The 15,754-nt window shown below is 41.0% G+C and overlaps 1 protein-coding gene across 4 annotated transcripts in view; it reads right to left on the bottom strand.

Moving 5' to 3' along the window:
• The window catches only part of LOC140195535 (disco-interacting protein 2 homolog C), a 653,338-nt gene that overhangs the window by 79,304 nt on the left and 558,280 nt on the right, over nt 1–15,754 (bottom strand). For 3 of the 4 annotated variants that reach the window (XM_072254007.1, XM_072254010.1, XM_072254009.1), the window contains 4 exons: nt 15,280–15,378; nt 13,957–14,087; nt 4,430–4,598; nt 930–1,100 (listed from right to left, as the gene is read on the bottom strand). In XM_072254007.1, coding sequence (XP_072110108.1) covers nt 930–1,100; nt 4,430–4,598; nt 13,957–14,087; nt 15,280–15,378 — 570 coding nt within the window. The remainder of the gene's footprint in view (nt 1–929; nt 1,101–4,429; nt 4,599–13,956; nt 14,088–15,279; nt 15,379–15,754) is intronic. The other variant, XM_072254008.1, reaches the window with a different exon arrangement.

Here is a 15,754-nt window from a genome sequence, read left to right as displayed (position 1 = left end):
TTAGCTTCTAGGTCCATGCTTCAATTTTTATCCTACAGTTTGCAAAAAGTCAAATTTAAATACCAGTTTTGTTCCAGAATAAAAACACAGAAATATGATTGGCTGCTGAGCCTGCATGATGACATCACTGAGTTGGGTAGTGACAACTGTCTTGCAGTGAGATCAGGGTAGAAGCTGCTCAAATCACAACGCAGGCGTCTTGAGATCAGCCTAGAGCGCCAACGTCTTGCCACTGACCTCAAAATCCAAGCCGTTGTGACCAAAGATGCCACAGATCCAGGGACAAGTTAATTGCTGGAGAGGATACAAATACACAGATTGCCAAACAGTACACTAATTTGTTATTTCAATTACTTCATTCAGTTATCTCTCAATATGACCAAGCCACAGCCTCTCCAACTGAGAATTTTACTTGATCAGCTGCCTTCATAAACTTGGGAGATCATAGAAAATTCCTGAGATGTACAAGTAGAAACAGTCCTAAGTATTCCTCGGCAACAAAACAGAAAAGAATTTGATGACTGCCCTCTGAGTCAAGGCACATTAACATCTGATATGCAGATGCAATGTGCTAATTTGTTTGTCTTCAATACATTGAAAGCAATCTCTACCATCTTCTCACAAATGCATACAAACTATTGTCCATTCTCTATGAAAACCCCCGAGACAGACTCGGCAGTACTATGAAATCATGAATGCAGAAGTCTGTAAATGACATACATTTTAAGAGCTGAACTTCCACACACAGAAGCATAAAATAATGCGATTACTGGATGTCACCGAGAGAGAAATAAACACAGAGCAGGAGCAAACAAACCTAAAGTTCTGAGAAGTAGTAATAAATATTAAAGAGTCTGTCATTTTTATTCATAAGTAAAAAGCTTTTGTAATGATAAACGTTTTCATAACTATAATACACAAATGCATACCTGAAGGCATATTGCAAGATTCACTCTGCAGCCAAATGATGTGCTAACCGCTCTTGGGTTGAGGTTCAGGTCTTTAAATAACTTGGAGAACGATTGAGTAAGCGCTATTCGAGGGCGCTCTTCTGCAACGACGACACATGTCCGCACACGAGACAGATCCAATCCTCTCGTCTAAACCCAGAAAAACACAAGGAATCAAAAGGAATAATAAGTAGAAGATATCTAACCAAAATCATAGTGCAAATTCTGCCACTTAAACTCTAGCATCTATTGAGTGGAAATTTTGAACTCAAACAAAATTGTGTTAAGATTTATTGAGGAGGTTGAGGTACAGTAGGTAAAATGATGAGTGTGCCAGGCAGCGTAATTAGGATGGGCCCTATTTCCTTCCACCAAGGATCAAAACTAATGAGTAAGGATTTTTCGTTGAAGGATCAGTAGGTGACAGGAGACCCTTCTGACTGCCTGAAAGGGTGGTAGAGGCATTTAAATGGCACTTGGATCTGTACTTGCAGAGCTGTACACTTTGTGCTGGGAGGATCAGTAGCTCTTTTTTGACCAATACAGAGACAAATAGCCCCCTTCTGTGCCATAAATTTCCTGTGATCAATCTTTTGGTCCTAGAATCCACAGTAATTCTCACCATCTCTTTGTGCATCTTAATCTGAGCTTTCCTGAAGGTAGATGGCCATTCGGTAAATGAAAATGACAACTTGTGATCATTCTGCTTCAAGCACAGAAAGTTAGCCTCAATTCTTAGAAACATAGAAAACCTACAGCATAATACAGGCCCTTCGACCCATAAAGCTGAGCTGAACATGTACTTACCTTAGAACTACCTAGGCTTACCTGTAGCCCTCTATTTTTCTAAGCTCCATGTACCTATCTTAAAAGACCCTATCATTTCCCCCTCCACCACCGCCGCCGGCAGCCCATTCCACACACTCACCACTCTCTGCATAAAAAACTTACCCCTGACATCCCCTCTGTACCTACTTCCAAGCACCTTAAAACTGTGCCCTCCCGTCTGACTATCCACACGATCAATGCCTTGTACATCTCTATCAGGTCACCTCTCATCCTCCATCACTCCAAGGCCAAGTTCACTCAACCTATTCTCACAGGGCATGCTCCGAAATCTAGACAACATACTTATACATCACCTTTGCACCCTTTCTATGGTTTCCACGTCCTTCCTGTAGTGAGGCGACCAGAATTGAGCACAGTACTCCAAGTGGGGTCTGACCAGGGTTCTATATAGCTGCAACATTACCTCCCAGAATAATTGTTAGAATAATTTTTACAAATATAATATGTCTATACTTTGCACTAGCTTAAACAAAAAGTCCACCCACCCAGACGTTTTCCTTTTGGCCCCTCCCATCAGGCAGAAGATAGAAAACGTTGAAAGGACATGCCATCAGGCTCAAGGAGAGCTTCTATTCTGCTATTATAAGACAACTGAACAGCACCTTTGAATGATAAGATGGACTCTCGACCTCACAAGCTGCCTCATCATGGCCTTGCACCTTATTGTCAGCCCGCACTTTCTCTGTAACAGTATTCTGCATTCTGATGTGGTGTCTCCCTTGTACTACCTCAATGGACTTATGTGAGAAAATGATCTAAATGGATGGCATGCAAAGTTTTTCACTGTACTTTATTAATGTCACATGTACCACGTACAGTGGAAACAACAGAGTGGGGCCAAACCAATTTATTCATTTACACTGTATATTTATATACACAGTTTAAGTGGGTTTAAAACTGTCTATCCCTGATGAAGGGTCTCAACCCAAATCGTTGACAGTTCATTCAATTCCACAGATGCTGCCTAACCTGCTGAGTTCCTCCAGCATTTTGTGCGTCTTGCCCTGGATTTCCAGCATCTGCAGAATTTCCCTTGTCTGTGCATTTGTAACATAATATTCAGCAACTTGGTATGTTTTTTTTAGCTCTTTTTTAGAAATACTTCGAAAAGGCAGGTGGAGAAGATAAAAAGCCCAACATCAAAAGAAACTTACAAGAAAAGAAACAGGTTAGCTCTCCTTTTTCAGTTTTCTTGCAATGTTTAATCCAATAATTCCTCAAGACCTATTCTCATCATTGTCATTGCCCGTATTAGTTGAAGAGTATTCCTCATTCAAGCAAGTGGATCCCAAAATACTAAATTTAAGTCTAATAAAAGAAACATAATGGTGAACTATCATCTCAATAAAATGATGATGTCACCAGAGATTCCCCAGTGCAGTCAAACAAAGAGAGAGAATAAGTTGCACGAGTACTGGGAATTAAATTAAATTGAATGGATTGTGAGTCTGCATGGACCCAATTGATTGAATGGCCTCCTACTTTGCTGTAATAAATGGAAACAAGTGGAATATTAACAATGATCCAAGGGGCAGAAATTGGGTCTAGGCTTTAACAGTAACTGTGAGAGTCTGCCTGCTGGTTGTACTTGCCACAATGCACTTGCTTCTAATCACAGCAATTCCGTGGTGAATATTTGTGCATTACTGGCAGAGGCATTGGCGTTTGTTCCTCAAAGATTTCAACAGGAGTTTAGCTCTATACTATTAGCAACATTTCTCCACTGGTGCTGGAGTGGTGGCATGTAAACTTTCTTATGGAGGGTGAGAGCATCCCTGCAGTTGCTACCATTTATTCTCCATCCCCAACTGGTCCTGTCTTGAAGAGGTAGTTAAAAGTCAAGTAGGTGCTGAGTTAGAGAAAGATGATTTCCTTCCTTGAAGTATATTAGTAAACAAGATGCAATTTTTTACATAAACTTGGCAGCCATCAAATAAACTCTTATTTATTTAGTCAGTTGAATTTACATTTGCCAACTGCCATAGTGAAATTTAAATTCAGCACTGGTAGCCAATCCGGCAACTGCCATCTTAAGTTACCCTTCCATAACTAATCCCCTGCCACCGCTTTTATCCTCTGTCCTTAGAGAGACTCAGGATCGAAGAAGACCTGCTTCCCCTCTTGTTCTGAGGGGTAGAAGGGACCTGTGCATAAATTATTTTAGAGGTGATCCTTTGTTAAACTTTTGGTGTTCACATTAGTTGCTACAAGCATATATATAATGGAAGTTCTTGCTCTTTGTGTCATTTTCTTAAGACTACAGAATTGCAAATTTGTATAAATTATAACCTTCTATAAAACAGTTAGAAAATAGATGGCACTTTAGAGGTGTCATTGCTCCCAATGAAATGCTTATAGAAGAAATGGCTTCTGCCATTTTTTCACCTTACTTAGTTTCAAGACTTCGATGATTTTTTTTGCATTCATTTCCCCATGGTTTCCAATTATAAAGGTAACTCTACAAGATTTGAATTCACGTCCACAAAGTTTCCGGGCATGTCTCATTTAATCCAGATCACCCCACAATGACACAGTGGTAGAAAGCAGGCCTACAATATTCAAGTATAGCTGCAGAAAAAATTCTAAATTGAAGATTAGCTGTTCCAGAATTTTTTAAAAAAATCATTAACCTTGAGCGATTCCGTTTGCGAGCCAAGCCCCTTTGTGCACAGTTCCATGACAGAGTAGGAGCAGAAAGTGTCTCGGACTTTGTACTGACTGACAGCAAGGAGCCAAAGCGAAGGGTTTATCTCCAACTCCGATGGTGGGATTAGGATGGACTGATGCCCTGAGTAGACACTGGAAAGAAAAGTTGTCACAATAAATGATAAAGTTTAAATAATGTTTAATAATGCCATCTCTCATGGCTGTTGCTCCTAACATTTCAAAACTGAATGCTTCAAATGGCAATTTTATTGGGGTGTGGGCATCTGGAGGCATGTAGAGATGCAGGATAGATGCAAGTCCTTATTTTATGCTTACTCCTGTTTTATTAATATAAGTTAATTTATCATTTCTGAAGTCAGAGTGTATGAGGGAATATTATAATGTCGTACACTCAATTCTCATTATCTGAAAGGTATAGCAGCAAAGATGGCCCACCGACGATAAAAATGTGGAAGCAACTCTGGCTCTCTTCTATGTAAAGCATTAACAAAAATGGCCTCCCTCCCCCAATCACAGTTCTAGAAGCATTACATTTACTTTGATGATAGTAGTTGGGCCGAGGTCCCTTGATGAGATTCTCCATCAACTCCACACCAACCTTCATCCCAGTGAGCAACACACACACAAAATGTGGTACATCTGATAATAATAAACCAAACAGACCAAAGCAAAGCACTCAAAATGTGTGAGAAACTCAACAGGTCAGGCAGCATCCATGGAGGAATTAAACCGTTGATGTTTCAGGCCAAGATCCTTCATCGGGACTGGGAAGGAAGGGGATGGAACCAGAATAAGAAGGTGGGCTGGGAGAGGAAGCAGGACAAGCTGGCAAGTGATAGATGAGACTAGGTGAGGGGAAGGGTGTTGAAGTGAGAAGCTGGGAGGTGACAAATGGATGAGGTAAGGGGCTGAAGAAGGAACCTAATAGGAAAGGACAGTGGACCATGGAAGAAAGGAAAGGAAGCAGAGAACCAGAATGGGGAATGAAAAACAGAAAAGGAGGTGGGTGGGAGGGGGGGGGAATTTACTCAGAGGGTGGTGAAAGTGTGGAACGAGCTGCCAGAGGAAGTGGTGGATACAGGTTTGATTTCAACATTTAAGAGAAATTTGAATATGTACATAAATGGATGGAGTACAGGGGACTATGGTCTGGGAGCAGGTTGATGGGGCTAGGCAGATTAATAGTTTGGCGCAGACTAGATGGGCTGAAGGGCCTTTCTCTGTTCTGTAGAGTTCTATGACTCTAATTACTGGAGGTCAGCGAAATCAATGCCCATGCCACCAGTTTGGCGGGTACCCAGATGGAATATGAGGACGTCCTCCTCCAACCTGGGTGTACAGCAGAGGGGGCCACGGACAAACATGTAGGAATGGGAATGGGAAGTCAAATTGAAACAGGTGGCCATTCTGCATCTTGCGGTAGATGGAGCGCAGTTGCTAGGCGAAGCAGACCCCGTCCTTATGTCCTCTGTACATTGCAGGTCCTTCAAATCCCACAGGCCTGACTCAAACCAGTGACAAAAAGTAGCACTCCTTTTTTCACTTTTGGAGCTGTGTCAATGATTTGTCTGAAGCTGGTGATACTGGGAGAATTTCTATGCATTGCACTGTTTATCAGAGCTCAGTCCAGCTCCCTATCCACACAACTACTGTATCCTAATTCGGGAGAGGCTGGACTTGCAGACCTATTTCCCAGAATGCCTTAGGCAGAAGATGCCCTAACAGGCAGACACCAGAACAGGGGGTTTGGGAGAACCTTGCACTGTTTACTGATACTCCCGGTGATACAATGCCAACCTAAAGTGCATTGTGGACAGCAGATAACTGGATAATGAACACTATGTGTATTGTCCTCTCAACTTCTGCCGCTCTAGAGAAACAATCCACGTTTGTCCATCCTTTCACTAATACCCTCTAATCCAGGCAGCATCCTGGTAAACCTCTTCTAAACCCTCTCCAAAACATCGACATCCTTCCCATAATGGAGTGACCAGAACTGCATGCAATGCAATGAATGATATAGCCCATGGAACTGGAGAGAGGAAGCTGAGGGTAAGAATTAATTAATAGTTTTTCTAACTGATAAATAAGGGAAGTGGTCCACTTTAAGAATGTACTCTGGTGCCTCCTTGTAAATGAAAGGGGGATGAACAATACAGCTTACAAAAGTATCTGCAGAAGATCTTGCAGTAGAATAATTAAATATGAGATTGGCAGGAAGGGATCAACAGTGCAGATAAGCAGATTTTTAAGAAACAAGAGAAAATGATTTAGAATTACATATAGGTTTCAGTGATGCTTAACTTATACCAAACATTTGGAGCATATACACAATTCTGAGCATTGTCATTTATTAATGTTCAGGAATATATTCAGACAATAATTACCAAAGTTATGCCAGGAATTAATAATCACTGTCAAGAGGAAAATTTGTAAAGCTGGGACCTTCCTGACAAAATCTAATGAAACCTTCGAGCTACGAGAATCTTTGGGAGCTGTAGAAGTGAAGGCTGCTCCCAAATATAAAAGAATCAGTAAGACGGGAGGGAGGGAAAGTAAACAGTTTCCTACTCAGAAAGGATTTATACAAGGGAGCAATTTATTTATTAAAAACATATACTTGGCAGTCTTCAGTATTGCCAGTAGATAATGTTTGTTTGCATTTGAAACTGGGGAAAATCAAAAACACTACCCCGAGATTAACCAGAATATGAGTCAGGAAAACATTATTCATTAGCTTCTTGGCTTTGCGTGTGTACTAGACCCTGAGAAGCTCCATAATGAGAAAAATCCATATCTATAAAAGGAACTGATGCCACAGGCCAAACGACCAAAAAGGATTATATATAAAGACAGCAGACAGTAAGAATATTATATGATTTTTAAAAAATCCAATAAGCAGATCAATCAATGTCACATAAATTATGCTGGGCAGTATTAAAACATCAAAGCTACACACCGTACAACTTGTTCTTGTGCATCACTGGTGGTCAGTGGCTTGATCAATAGAACATAACAAGTCTCTCAATAGCTTTGGAGTGGTTTGGACATCAATTGTTTGACTAGAACTAAATTACAATGGGCTTTGCTTTCCTAATGCAACTTGGCCATCTGTTACTTTACACGCATTTTCAATCTGTCTGGGAAAGTCAGTAAATGACAGTCTTAGGAGGTTAACGCTTTATTAAATATAGCATTCCTTTGGGTCTGACCTTTCGATCCGCTGAATTTTAAAAGTCATTGAAAAGATAATTAAGATAGACAGTTTTTTTTCCAGCTATTCCAATGGTTCCAATTTAGTATCTAATTAGGCCAAACAACATGGTACAGAAATTACTCGTGGGTTTGCACAAGTTAAAAGAGGCAAAACATTTCACTTGCTGTGCTGAAGAACCACAGGGTGTGGAAAGCAAACATTTCAAAACCACAAGAGTTGGATCTCTACTTTTGGGGGAAAGTCAGTTTAATAGTTCAGATAATCAAGAATGCACAATTTAAAAGTGCTAAGTTATATTATGTGGAAAAATCTGGTTTGCTGCTTTACGGGCAGGAACTGGGGACTCTGAACATTACTTGTCTGAAGGCAAATGCATTCCCTGCTGATAATGAGATAAATGTCTTTACATGGCATCTTTGTTTGCTGGAGTTGGGTGAGGAAGGTATGTTAGTTTGAGAGATTTGTGTTCATTTAAAATCAGAGAGTTATACAGCACAGGAAGGGGCGCTTTGGCTCAACTGGTCTGTGCTGACAAAGATGCCCATCTACATGTCCTACTTGCTGGTGTTTGGCCCAGAGCCTTCTAAACCTTCCCTATCCATGTACCTGTCCAAGTGCCCTTTAAATGTTGTTAATGTACCTGTTTCAACCACTTCCTCTGGCAGCTCATTCCAGATGCTGACCACCCTCTGGGTGAAAAGTTGCCCCTCAGGCTCCTATTAAATCTCTCCGCTCTCACCTTTACCCTTTGCCTTCTTGTTCTCGATACCCAACCCTGGGAAAATGAATATGTACATCCCCTATAAATAACACTAATGATTTCAAATGCCCCTATAATATCATGAATAAAGTCCTATCCCACTCAGCCTTTCTCTTTAACACAGAGTCGTGTGTCCTGGCAAGGTCTTCATTGCATTCTTTCTAGCTTAATGTCATCTTTCCTGTAGGAATGTGATCAAAACTGAACACAGTATTCTAAATGCAGCTTCACCAGCAGCTTGTACAACTACAACATAACATTCAATGTCCTTACTGATAAGGACATCTGGTTAAAAACTTCCTTTGTGTAATCTGATAAGATCACGGCATCTCTTACATGGGAACAAGTAAATGGGGCTTTGGCGTCTGGTCTCGTGTAGACCTGTTGCTTCCTGAGTGCCATACCGCAGTGTCTGTCTGCATTATTTCATCAGGTTCTAGGAGGACTATTGAACATACTGACTTCTGATTCAGGGGCAAGACTGTTTTCAATTGCCTCAGCTTGTCAGTAAACCAACGATTCCACAAACCTACAGACCTCAAGAAGAAATTGAGTGATTGAGAAATTGGCTGAGCAGATTGAGAGAATTAGAATCAGATTTAAAATCACTGGCACGTCGTGAAATTTGCTGACTTTTCAGCAGCAGTACAATGAAATACATAATAATATTTAATAGTTAAATTAAATAAATAGTGCAACAATTGAAATTTAAAAAAGTAGTGAGGTACTGTTCGTGAGTGCAATGTCCATTCAGAAATCGGATGGCAGTGGGGAAGAGGCTATTCTTGAATTATTGAGTGTGTGTCTTCAGGCTTCAGTACCTCCTCGCTGATGGTAGCAATGAGAACAAGGCATGACCTGGGTGACGGGGGTCCTTAATGATGGACGCCCCCTTTTTGAGGCATCGCTCCTTGAAGATGTCCTGGATGCCTCGGGAGCTGATGCCCGTGATGGAGCTGGCTAAGTTTACAACTCTCTGCAGCTTACTTCGATCCAGCACAGCAGCCCTCCCATACCAGACGGTGATGCAGCCAGGTAGAATGCTCTCCACGGTACGTATGGAATCATATGTACACATGGAAACATATGGAATCCTGAGCTTCATCAGTAAAGGGAGAAGAAACACAAAAGTGAAGACGTTAAATTGAAATAAGGTAGTACAGTGGCCTATCGGTTAGCGGAACCACTTTACAGCAATCACCAATCAGGTTCGATTCCCGCTGTTGTCTGTATGGAGTTTGTTGGTTCTCCCCATGACTGCGTGTGTTTCCTCCGTGTGCTCCAGTCTCTACCCACTTACACGTACGTGAGGATTAGTAAATTATGGATGTGCTACACTGGTGCTGGAAACATGGCAACAGTTGTGGGCTGCCCGCAGAACAATCCTCGCTGATTTGATTTGACACGATTGGTGCACTTCCCCTTATGTTTCAATTTACGCGTGAGAAATAAAAGCTGACCTTTAACCCTTGTCACACCACAAATAGAGTCCTACACCCGGCCCTGGGCCACTTCATTTAGAAAAGATGCAAAGGTCATTGGATGTCTGTGGGAAAGGTTTATCACAACAATTCAATGGATGGCTTGTTTCATTTCAAAAAGCAGATTAGAGAATCTGGTTTACTTCTCCTTGGAGCAAAGAAGATTCAGACAGGATTTGATTCAGTAATGAAAGAATTGACAGGTTTAGATCAGATAAATGGAGAAAAACTACTCCCATTAGAATGGGAACCAAGAAGGAAAGGAGATTAATGATTTTTAAAAACTGCAGGTTACGCCACAAAACATATTGTTATTTACATTGGAGGTAGTTATAAGCTAGAATGTAATGCCTAAGAATGTGATGGACACAGTTTCAACTGCGGCTTTCAACCAGCATTTGGATAAATCTTTAAAAGAGAAGAACTGCAACACTCTGGGGAACAGTATTAATTACATGGTTTTGCACAGAACTGAGGGGCTGAGCGGCCTCCACCTGCCTTCTATCGATTTTGAAATTCAGTGACTTGCCATTGGAACCATGAATTGATTGCTCTCAACCAACACGGGTAGGATTAAACACAAAGCTGATGACACCCCCCCTCCCCAAAAGTCGGGGGTCCATACGAGTCCGAAAGTCCAGGCCTGAAGGTCACACCCATAAATGGCAAGCCCTGAGGTGAAGTCTGAAGTTGGAGGCCTAATGTCTGTGTATCTGAGAATCCAGGAACAAGAACTGGAGGTCCAGAGGTGGCCCTGGTGTTGGAGACCTGTCTGGGTGGGTGTGAGGGATGGGAAAGCAGCTAGTTTTGCTGTTGTTGTTGTCGTTGCCTGCGTTGTTCTGTGGAAGTTTGTAGCCACGCTATACTGACAGCAGGATGTTGTGACAATCAGCAGACTTTAGGTCTGCTGATCGTTAACCCAAATGATGCATTTTACTGTGTGTTTAGATATACATGCGATAAATAAATCTGAACCTCATTGGAACATAGAGCAAAGGTATGAACTTTACATCCTGAAAGGGTCCAGTGCGGGAGGCTCTGTCAAGGATCATTATTTCCTCACAGCGTTAGATGAAGATTATGGACATGCGTGTCAACTAACAAAGACCAACATTTATTAACGAACCTGTAAGGATGCCAGTTACATGTTAAGTCACCTGAAGTTTGTGCTGAGAAATCTAACTGAGATTGGTCAAATATACCGTACTGTGCAAAAGTCTTCGGAACATACATTACATAGACTCTTGCACAGTACTGTAGTGATTTTATGTATTGTACTCTATTGCTGTAGCAAAAAAAAGAACAAATTTCATGACATATGTGAGTGATGATAAACCTGATTCTGATAAGGATCTCTGTTGTGGACTGAGAGTGGGAAGGGGGCAGAGAGAGGGGAATCATTGTTGGGAAAAGGTGAAAGGAGAGGGGAGGAAGTGCGAAGCACCAAAGAGACATTCTGTAATGATCAATAAACTGATTGTTTGGAATCAAATGTCTTTGCCTGATGTCTCAGGGCTGGGTGAGCCTGCACCTGCACCACTCCCTGACCCTGGTACTCCTTCTTTGCCAGTTGGCACTCCTGCGGTGCTCCACGCTGTTCCCAACATCCTCAGTTCCTGTCAGATTTACAAACTCTGTTAGAGAATTTAGTACTGATCCAACACAAAGTCGGCAAAGGCCTCAAAACCAGTTACGTTCTTCATTTTGTGATATCACAGGGAGCCGTTTCTCACAATGTCTCCCCCAACGCAAGGTTACAATTCAAATTTATACAGTAAACCTAATCACACTAGGTCAGCCAGTCTCCAGACATCGTTTCCACAATTTACACAACAGTAGCGCCTTTACAAATTGGTTCCTCATTCATCAGAGTACCAAACAGGCCATTAATCATGTTGCCTCTCAGACGATTACACATATACAATTGGTTCCTCATTGATGACATGATCTATTGTTAATACAAGGAAGATATGCCCATTCTGTTGTTGTCCCTCTCCCCAGGATTCTGTGAAGCCACAGACCTCGAGCTTAATTTTTCTCAGGTGTATCTACAAACGTTTGTACATCTAAGACTTCTGCACAGTACTATATATCAATGTGGATTCCAGTGGATGTCAGAAAGAGTGAAAAAAAACAGGACAGACCTTCTATTCCCTGAGGTCGCTGGCCACAGCCAATGCAACAAATGGGTGGTGGGCCTGGTGTAGTTTTTGCTGGCAGGCTGGCTCTCCACAATTTATGCCGGCAGGGAGCAATTTAGGAGCTGCCTGAGGGCAAGGATTTGACTGCTATCCCGCTGTTATCAGACTGTTGTACAGACTGACCTCTTGTACATTAAAGGTGATGTCTTGATCTCTCAGTCTACTTCGTCATCGCCCTCGCAGTTGTACCATTTGTACTGCATTTTCTCTGTAAGTGTACCAGTAAATTCTGCAGTGAGAGAGTGCACCTTGATGGGAAAATCAATACTGCTTTTCCCTTCATGATGCACTTTTTCAATTACATTTCGGCATAGGTGACAACAATAAACCAAATACCCTCACCTCACCAAAGCAAAACACCACCAGATGATGGGAGTAGGCAGAAAACAGATCAGCATGGACTAGATGGGCTGAAGGACCTGTTTCTGTGCTGTAGTGATCTTTGACTGTATGACCCATTTAAAGAAAATGTTTAGTTTATTAAAGATCGTACACCTCAGATTATGACATAAAACTTACATCAAAACTTTCTCCAGCAGTCAAAGTCTCCTGTTCATTTTGATGGGCCATTTCCCTTGCACTCAGTTTAACCAGCCTCAGTCCCAACAGGCAGATCTCCCAGCCTGAGAGCTGGCTGGAGTCCAGAGGAAACTGGTTTGAAAGATGCTGCAGCAGTTTCCCGCCCACATTGGTGCTGGCCTTCAGGATTTCTTCCGTATCCCCCAGGAGCGAGCAGGTCTGCCCCGGGCAGATGTTCAACACGGGATGACCAGGGAGTAGAAGCAAATGCAAATACTCCAAGTGGGAAGCAGCTGCACCAGGTTTCGCTCTGTCACTGTTAATCACAAATCTATGGCACAGAAAGTGAAACTGCCCCATTCCCTATTCTTAGACCGAACAACTCAAGTTATTTTTAAATGTAATGATGATTTCCGTTCCCAGCCAAGCTCCCAGCAAAAGATTACACTCAGGGCCATTTTGGAAGAAAGTGTTTGCAAACCTTCTAAACTTTCTATCAATTAACTTAAACCGTATAACTGCAGTGATTGACTTTCCACCAAGGGAAAAGCTCCATCGTGGGCAAAACCATTCCCACGAGAAAAGACATCTCCAAAGACTGTGGCTCAAGATGGCAGCATCTATCTTGAAGGACCCTCACCGTGCAGGACTTGCCCTCTACTCATTACTACCATCAGGCAGGAGGTACAGGAGTCTGAAGATGCACGCTCAATGTTAAAGATTAGCTTTATTTACCTATCATTTGTGTCAAATCAAATCAGCAAAGGTTGTGCTGACCAACCTGCAAATGTTGCCATGGTTTTAGAGACAACCCAGCATACCCACAACTCACGAGCCCTAACTATACATCTTTGGAATGTGGGAGGAAAACAGAGCACCCAGAGGAAACCTATGCATTCACAGAGAGAACGCCTTACAGACAGCAGTGGGAATTGAACTCAGATCTTTACAGCTGATGCTAAGCAACCATGCCACTCTATGATTTAGGATAGCTTCCTCCCCTCTGCCATCACATTTCAGAACAGTCCATGAGCACTACCTTGTTATATTCTTTTGAACTATTAACTAATTTTTATTGTAATTTACTGTAGTTTTTATGCCTTGCATCGTACCGTTGCCACAAGACAACAAATTTCACGATATATGTCAGTGATAGTAAACCTGATTCTCTTCATCGTTTTGTCTAGGCCTCTCATGATTTTGTATACAAATGGTGACAATCCGATGGGTTTATCATATCCTCGACTATTCATCTTATACTACTGTGAGTAATTGAATAGAATAAAGGTGCTTATTAACATCTGCTTCTCACCTGCAGAGGCACCAAAGAACAAATCCAAGTCCGCAATATGGGTCCAAGCAGATTGCTACTTCTCGGGATGGATAGAGCTCACACTGCAGCTTAATTGATCGACACAAGGCACTGGTCGCTGCATGGGACATCTGCCAAGCAAAGGAAGGGTCTCATTAGAAATCCCAACATCTTCATAGAAGTCCCTCCTCTACAACTGACAATTACCCCTCATCTTGCATTGGTGTAAGATAGAAACTATACTGTCATGGAGTAATTTCAAATAATTTCAGAAATAGTGCATGTAGATATTTTTAAACAATCATTGTTTTAGTTCTCTTATAAAACTGTATTTTCTCCTTCAGGACTAACCAATTTACAAGTTACACATTTATAGATAAAAAGATTGAGATTCAGAAACCATGTAATGTGTGCTCTAAAATAAAACTTTATTTCCCTACAACACATTGTCATAGTTATTTAAAAAATTACTGAATTGTGTCACATGATTGAGCATGCATGCTAAGTGGCTTGAATTGCCAAACATTCCCACAGCTGATTGGCATCATCCACTGTTGAGTCAGTTCCCCAGTTTGGATGGCAACTTTAGCTAGGGATCACGCTCAGATTTTGGACACGCATTCATGGAAAAAGAATTCTAACCAGTGGAACTTTTGAATCTCCTTTTGTAATTTAAACCATCTATTAAAATTTAAATCGACATGCTATTTCCCTTAAGCATGCAATTTATAGATTACACTACAAAATATATATCTGTAATTGTCATGAGAGAAGCTTCTAACTTGAACAACTATAGGTGTGCACCTCGCAAAATGAACCAGCTTCAAAATGCGTATAGGAAGGAAATTTAGCTACACATGATATCTAACAATCACAATCTGTGCAGAATCAAATTGCACTTTGATAGGTCATAATGGAAAATATTCATTTTAGAAACCTCTGATATAATGAAATGAAGACCATGAGCTTAAAGATTGATGTCTTAATTTTATATTTTTGAGTTTTCAGTTATATGAAATATTTTAATACTTTAAGATCTATAATTTGTACTGTAACATCTGGAAAGAACAATCAGCTACAGATATTTGAAAATATCTAAACCAGTTTATAGATTAGTTTGAAGCATAACACCACTCTCAATTATTTTAATGTTAACAATAGAAAATACATTAAATTCACAAAATTCAAATAATATGAAATCATAGATCACACATAAACAACTTTAGGGGCTCAAACAGGTCTTTGAAGGCTTGACTAACATTCATATAGCAGGAGAGATGGCTTTCATGAATAAAAATAGCAATAGTCTATCAAAGGACTCACATTATGAGTGAACTGATTGATGGAAATAGAGGGCAAGGCTTGTGTATATATGCCAGGTGCTCCTGTGTAAGAGTCTTCAACCTCCCAGCAGTAGTTTTTCTACATTTAATTCAAACTAAGAATTCTTAGTAGTCTGCACATAAGAAAGCCATTACATTTTACACAATGGAACTATTACAGCTGCAAATGCAAAAGGTTAAGAATCTCAAGTGGGCCAACCCAATCTCAATCCCAGATTTCTTTGTCAACATTCATACTTCGGTCTTCCCCTAGGAGAGAAAGAATTGTTAAGTACAGTGAAGTCATCTTACTTTGATTGAGAGGAGTAGTTTTCCCACACTTCTCATGTGTGTCTCCATGTAAAGTGACCAATACTGAAATTGTCTATGGTAATCTACTCATGCCTAGTTATTTCATCCTCTTGTTTGAGGACAGGCTGTCTCTTTAAATAAAATGAGGACAAGGGAATTGTCGA

This window comes from Mobula birostris, chromosome 3 (genome assembly GCF_030028105.1).
Source record: "Mobula birostris isolate sMobBir1 chromosome 3, sMobBir1.hap1, whole genome shotgun sequence".
Lineage (NCBI taxonomy): Eukaryota > Metazoa > Chordata > Chondrichthyes > Myliobatiformes > Myliobatidae > Mobula > Mobula birostris.
Note: the sequence above shows the minus strand (reverse complement) of the source record. Positions and strands in the feature narration are given on the sequence as shown.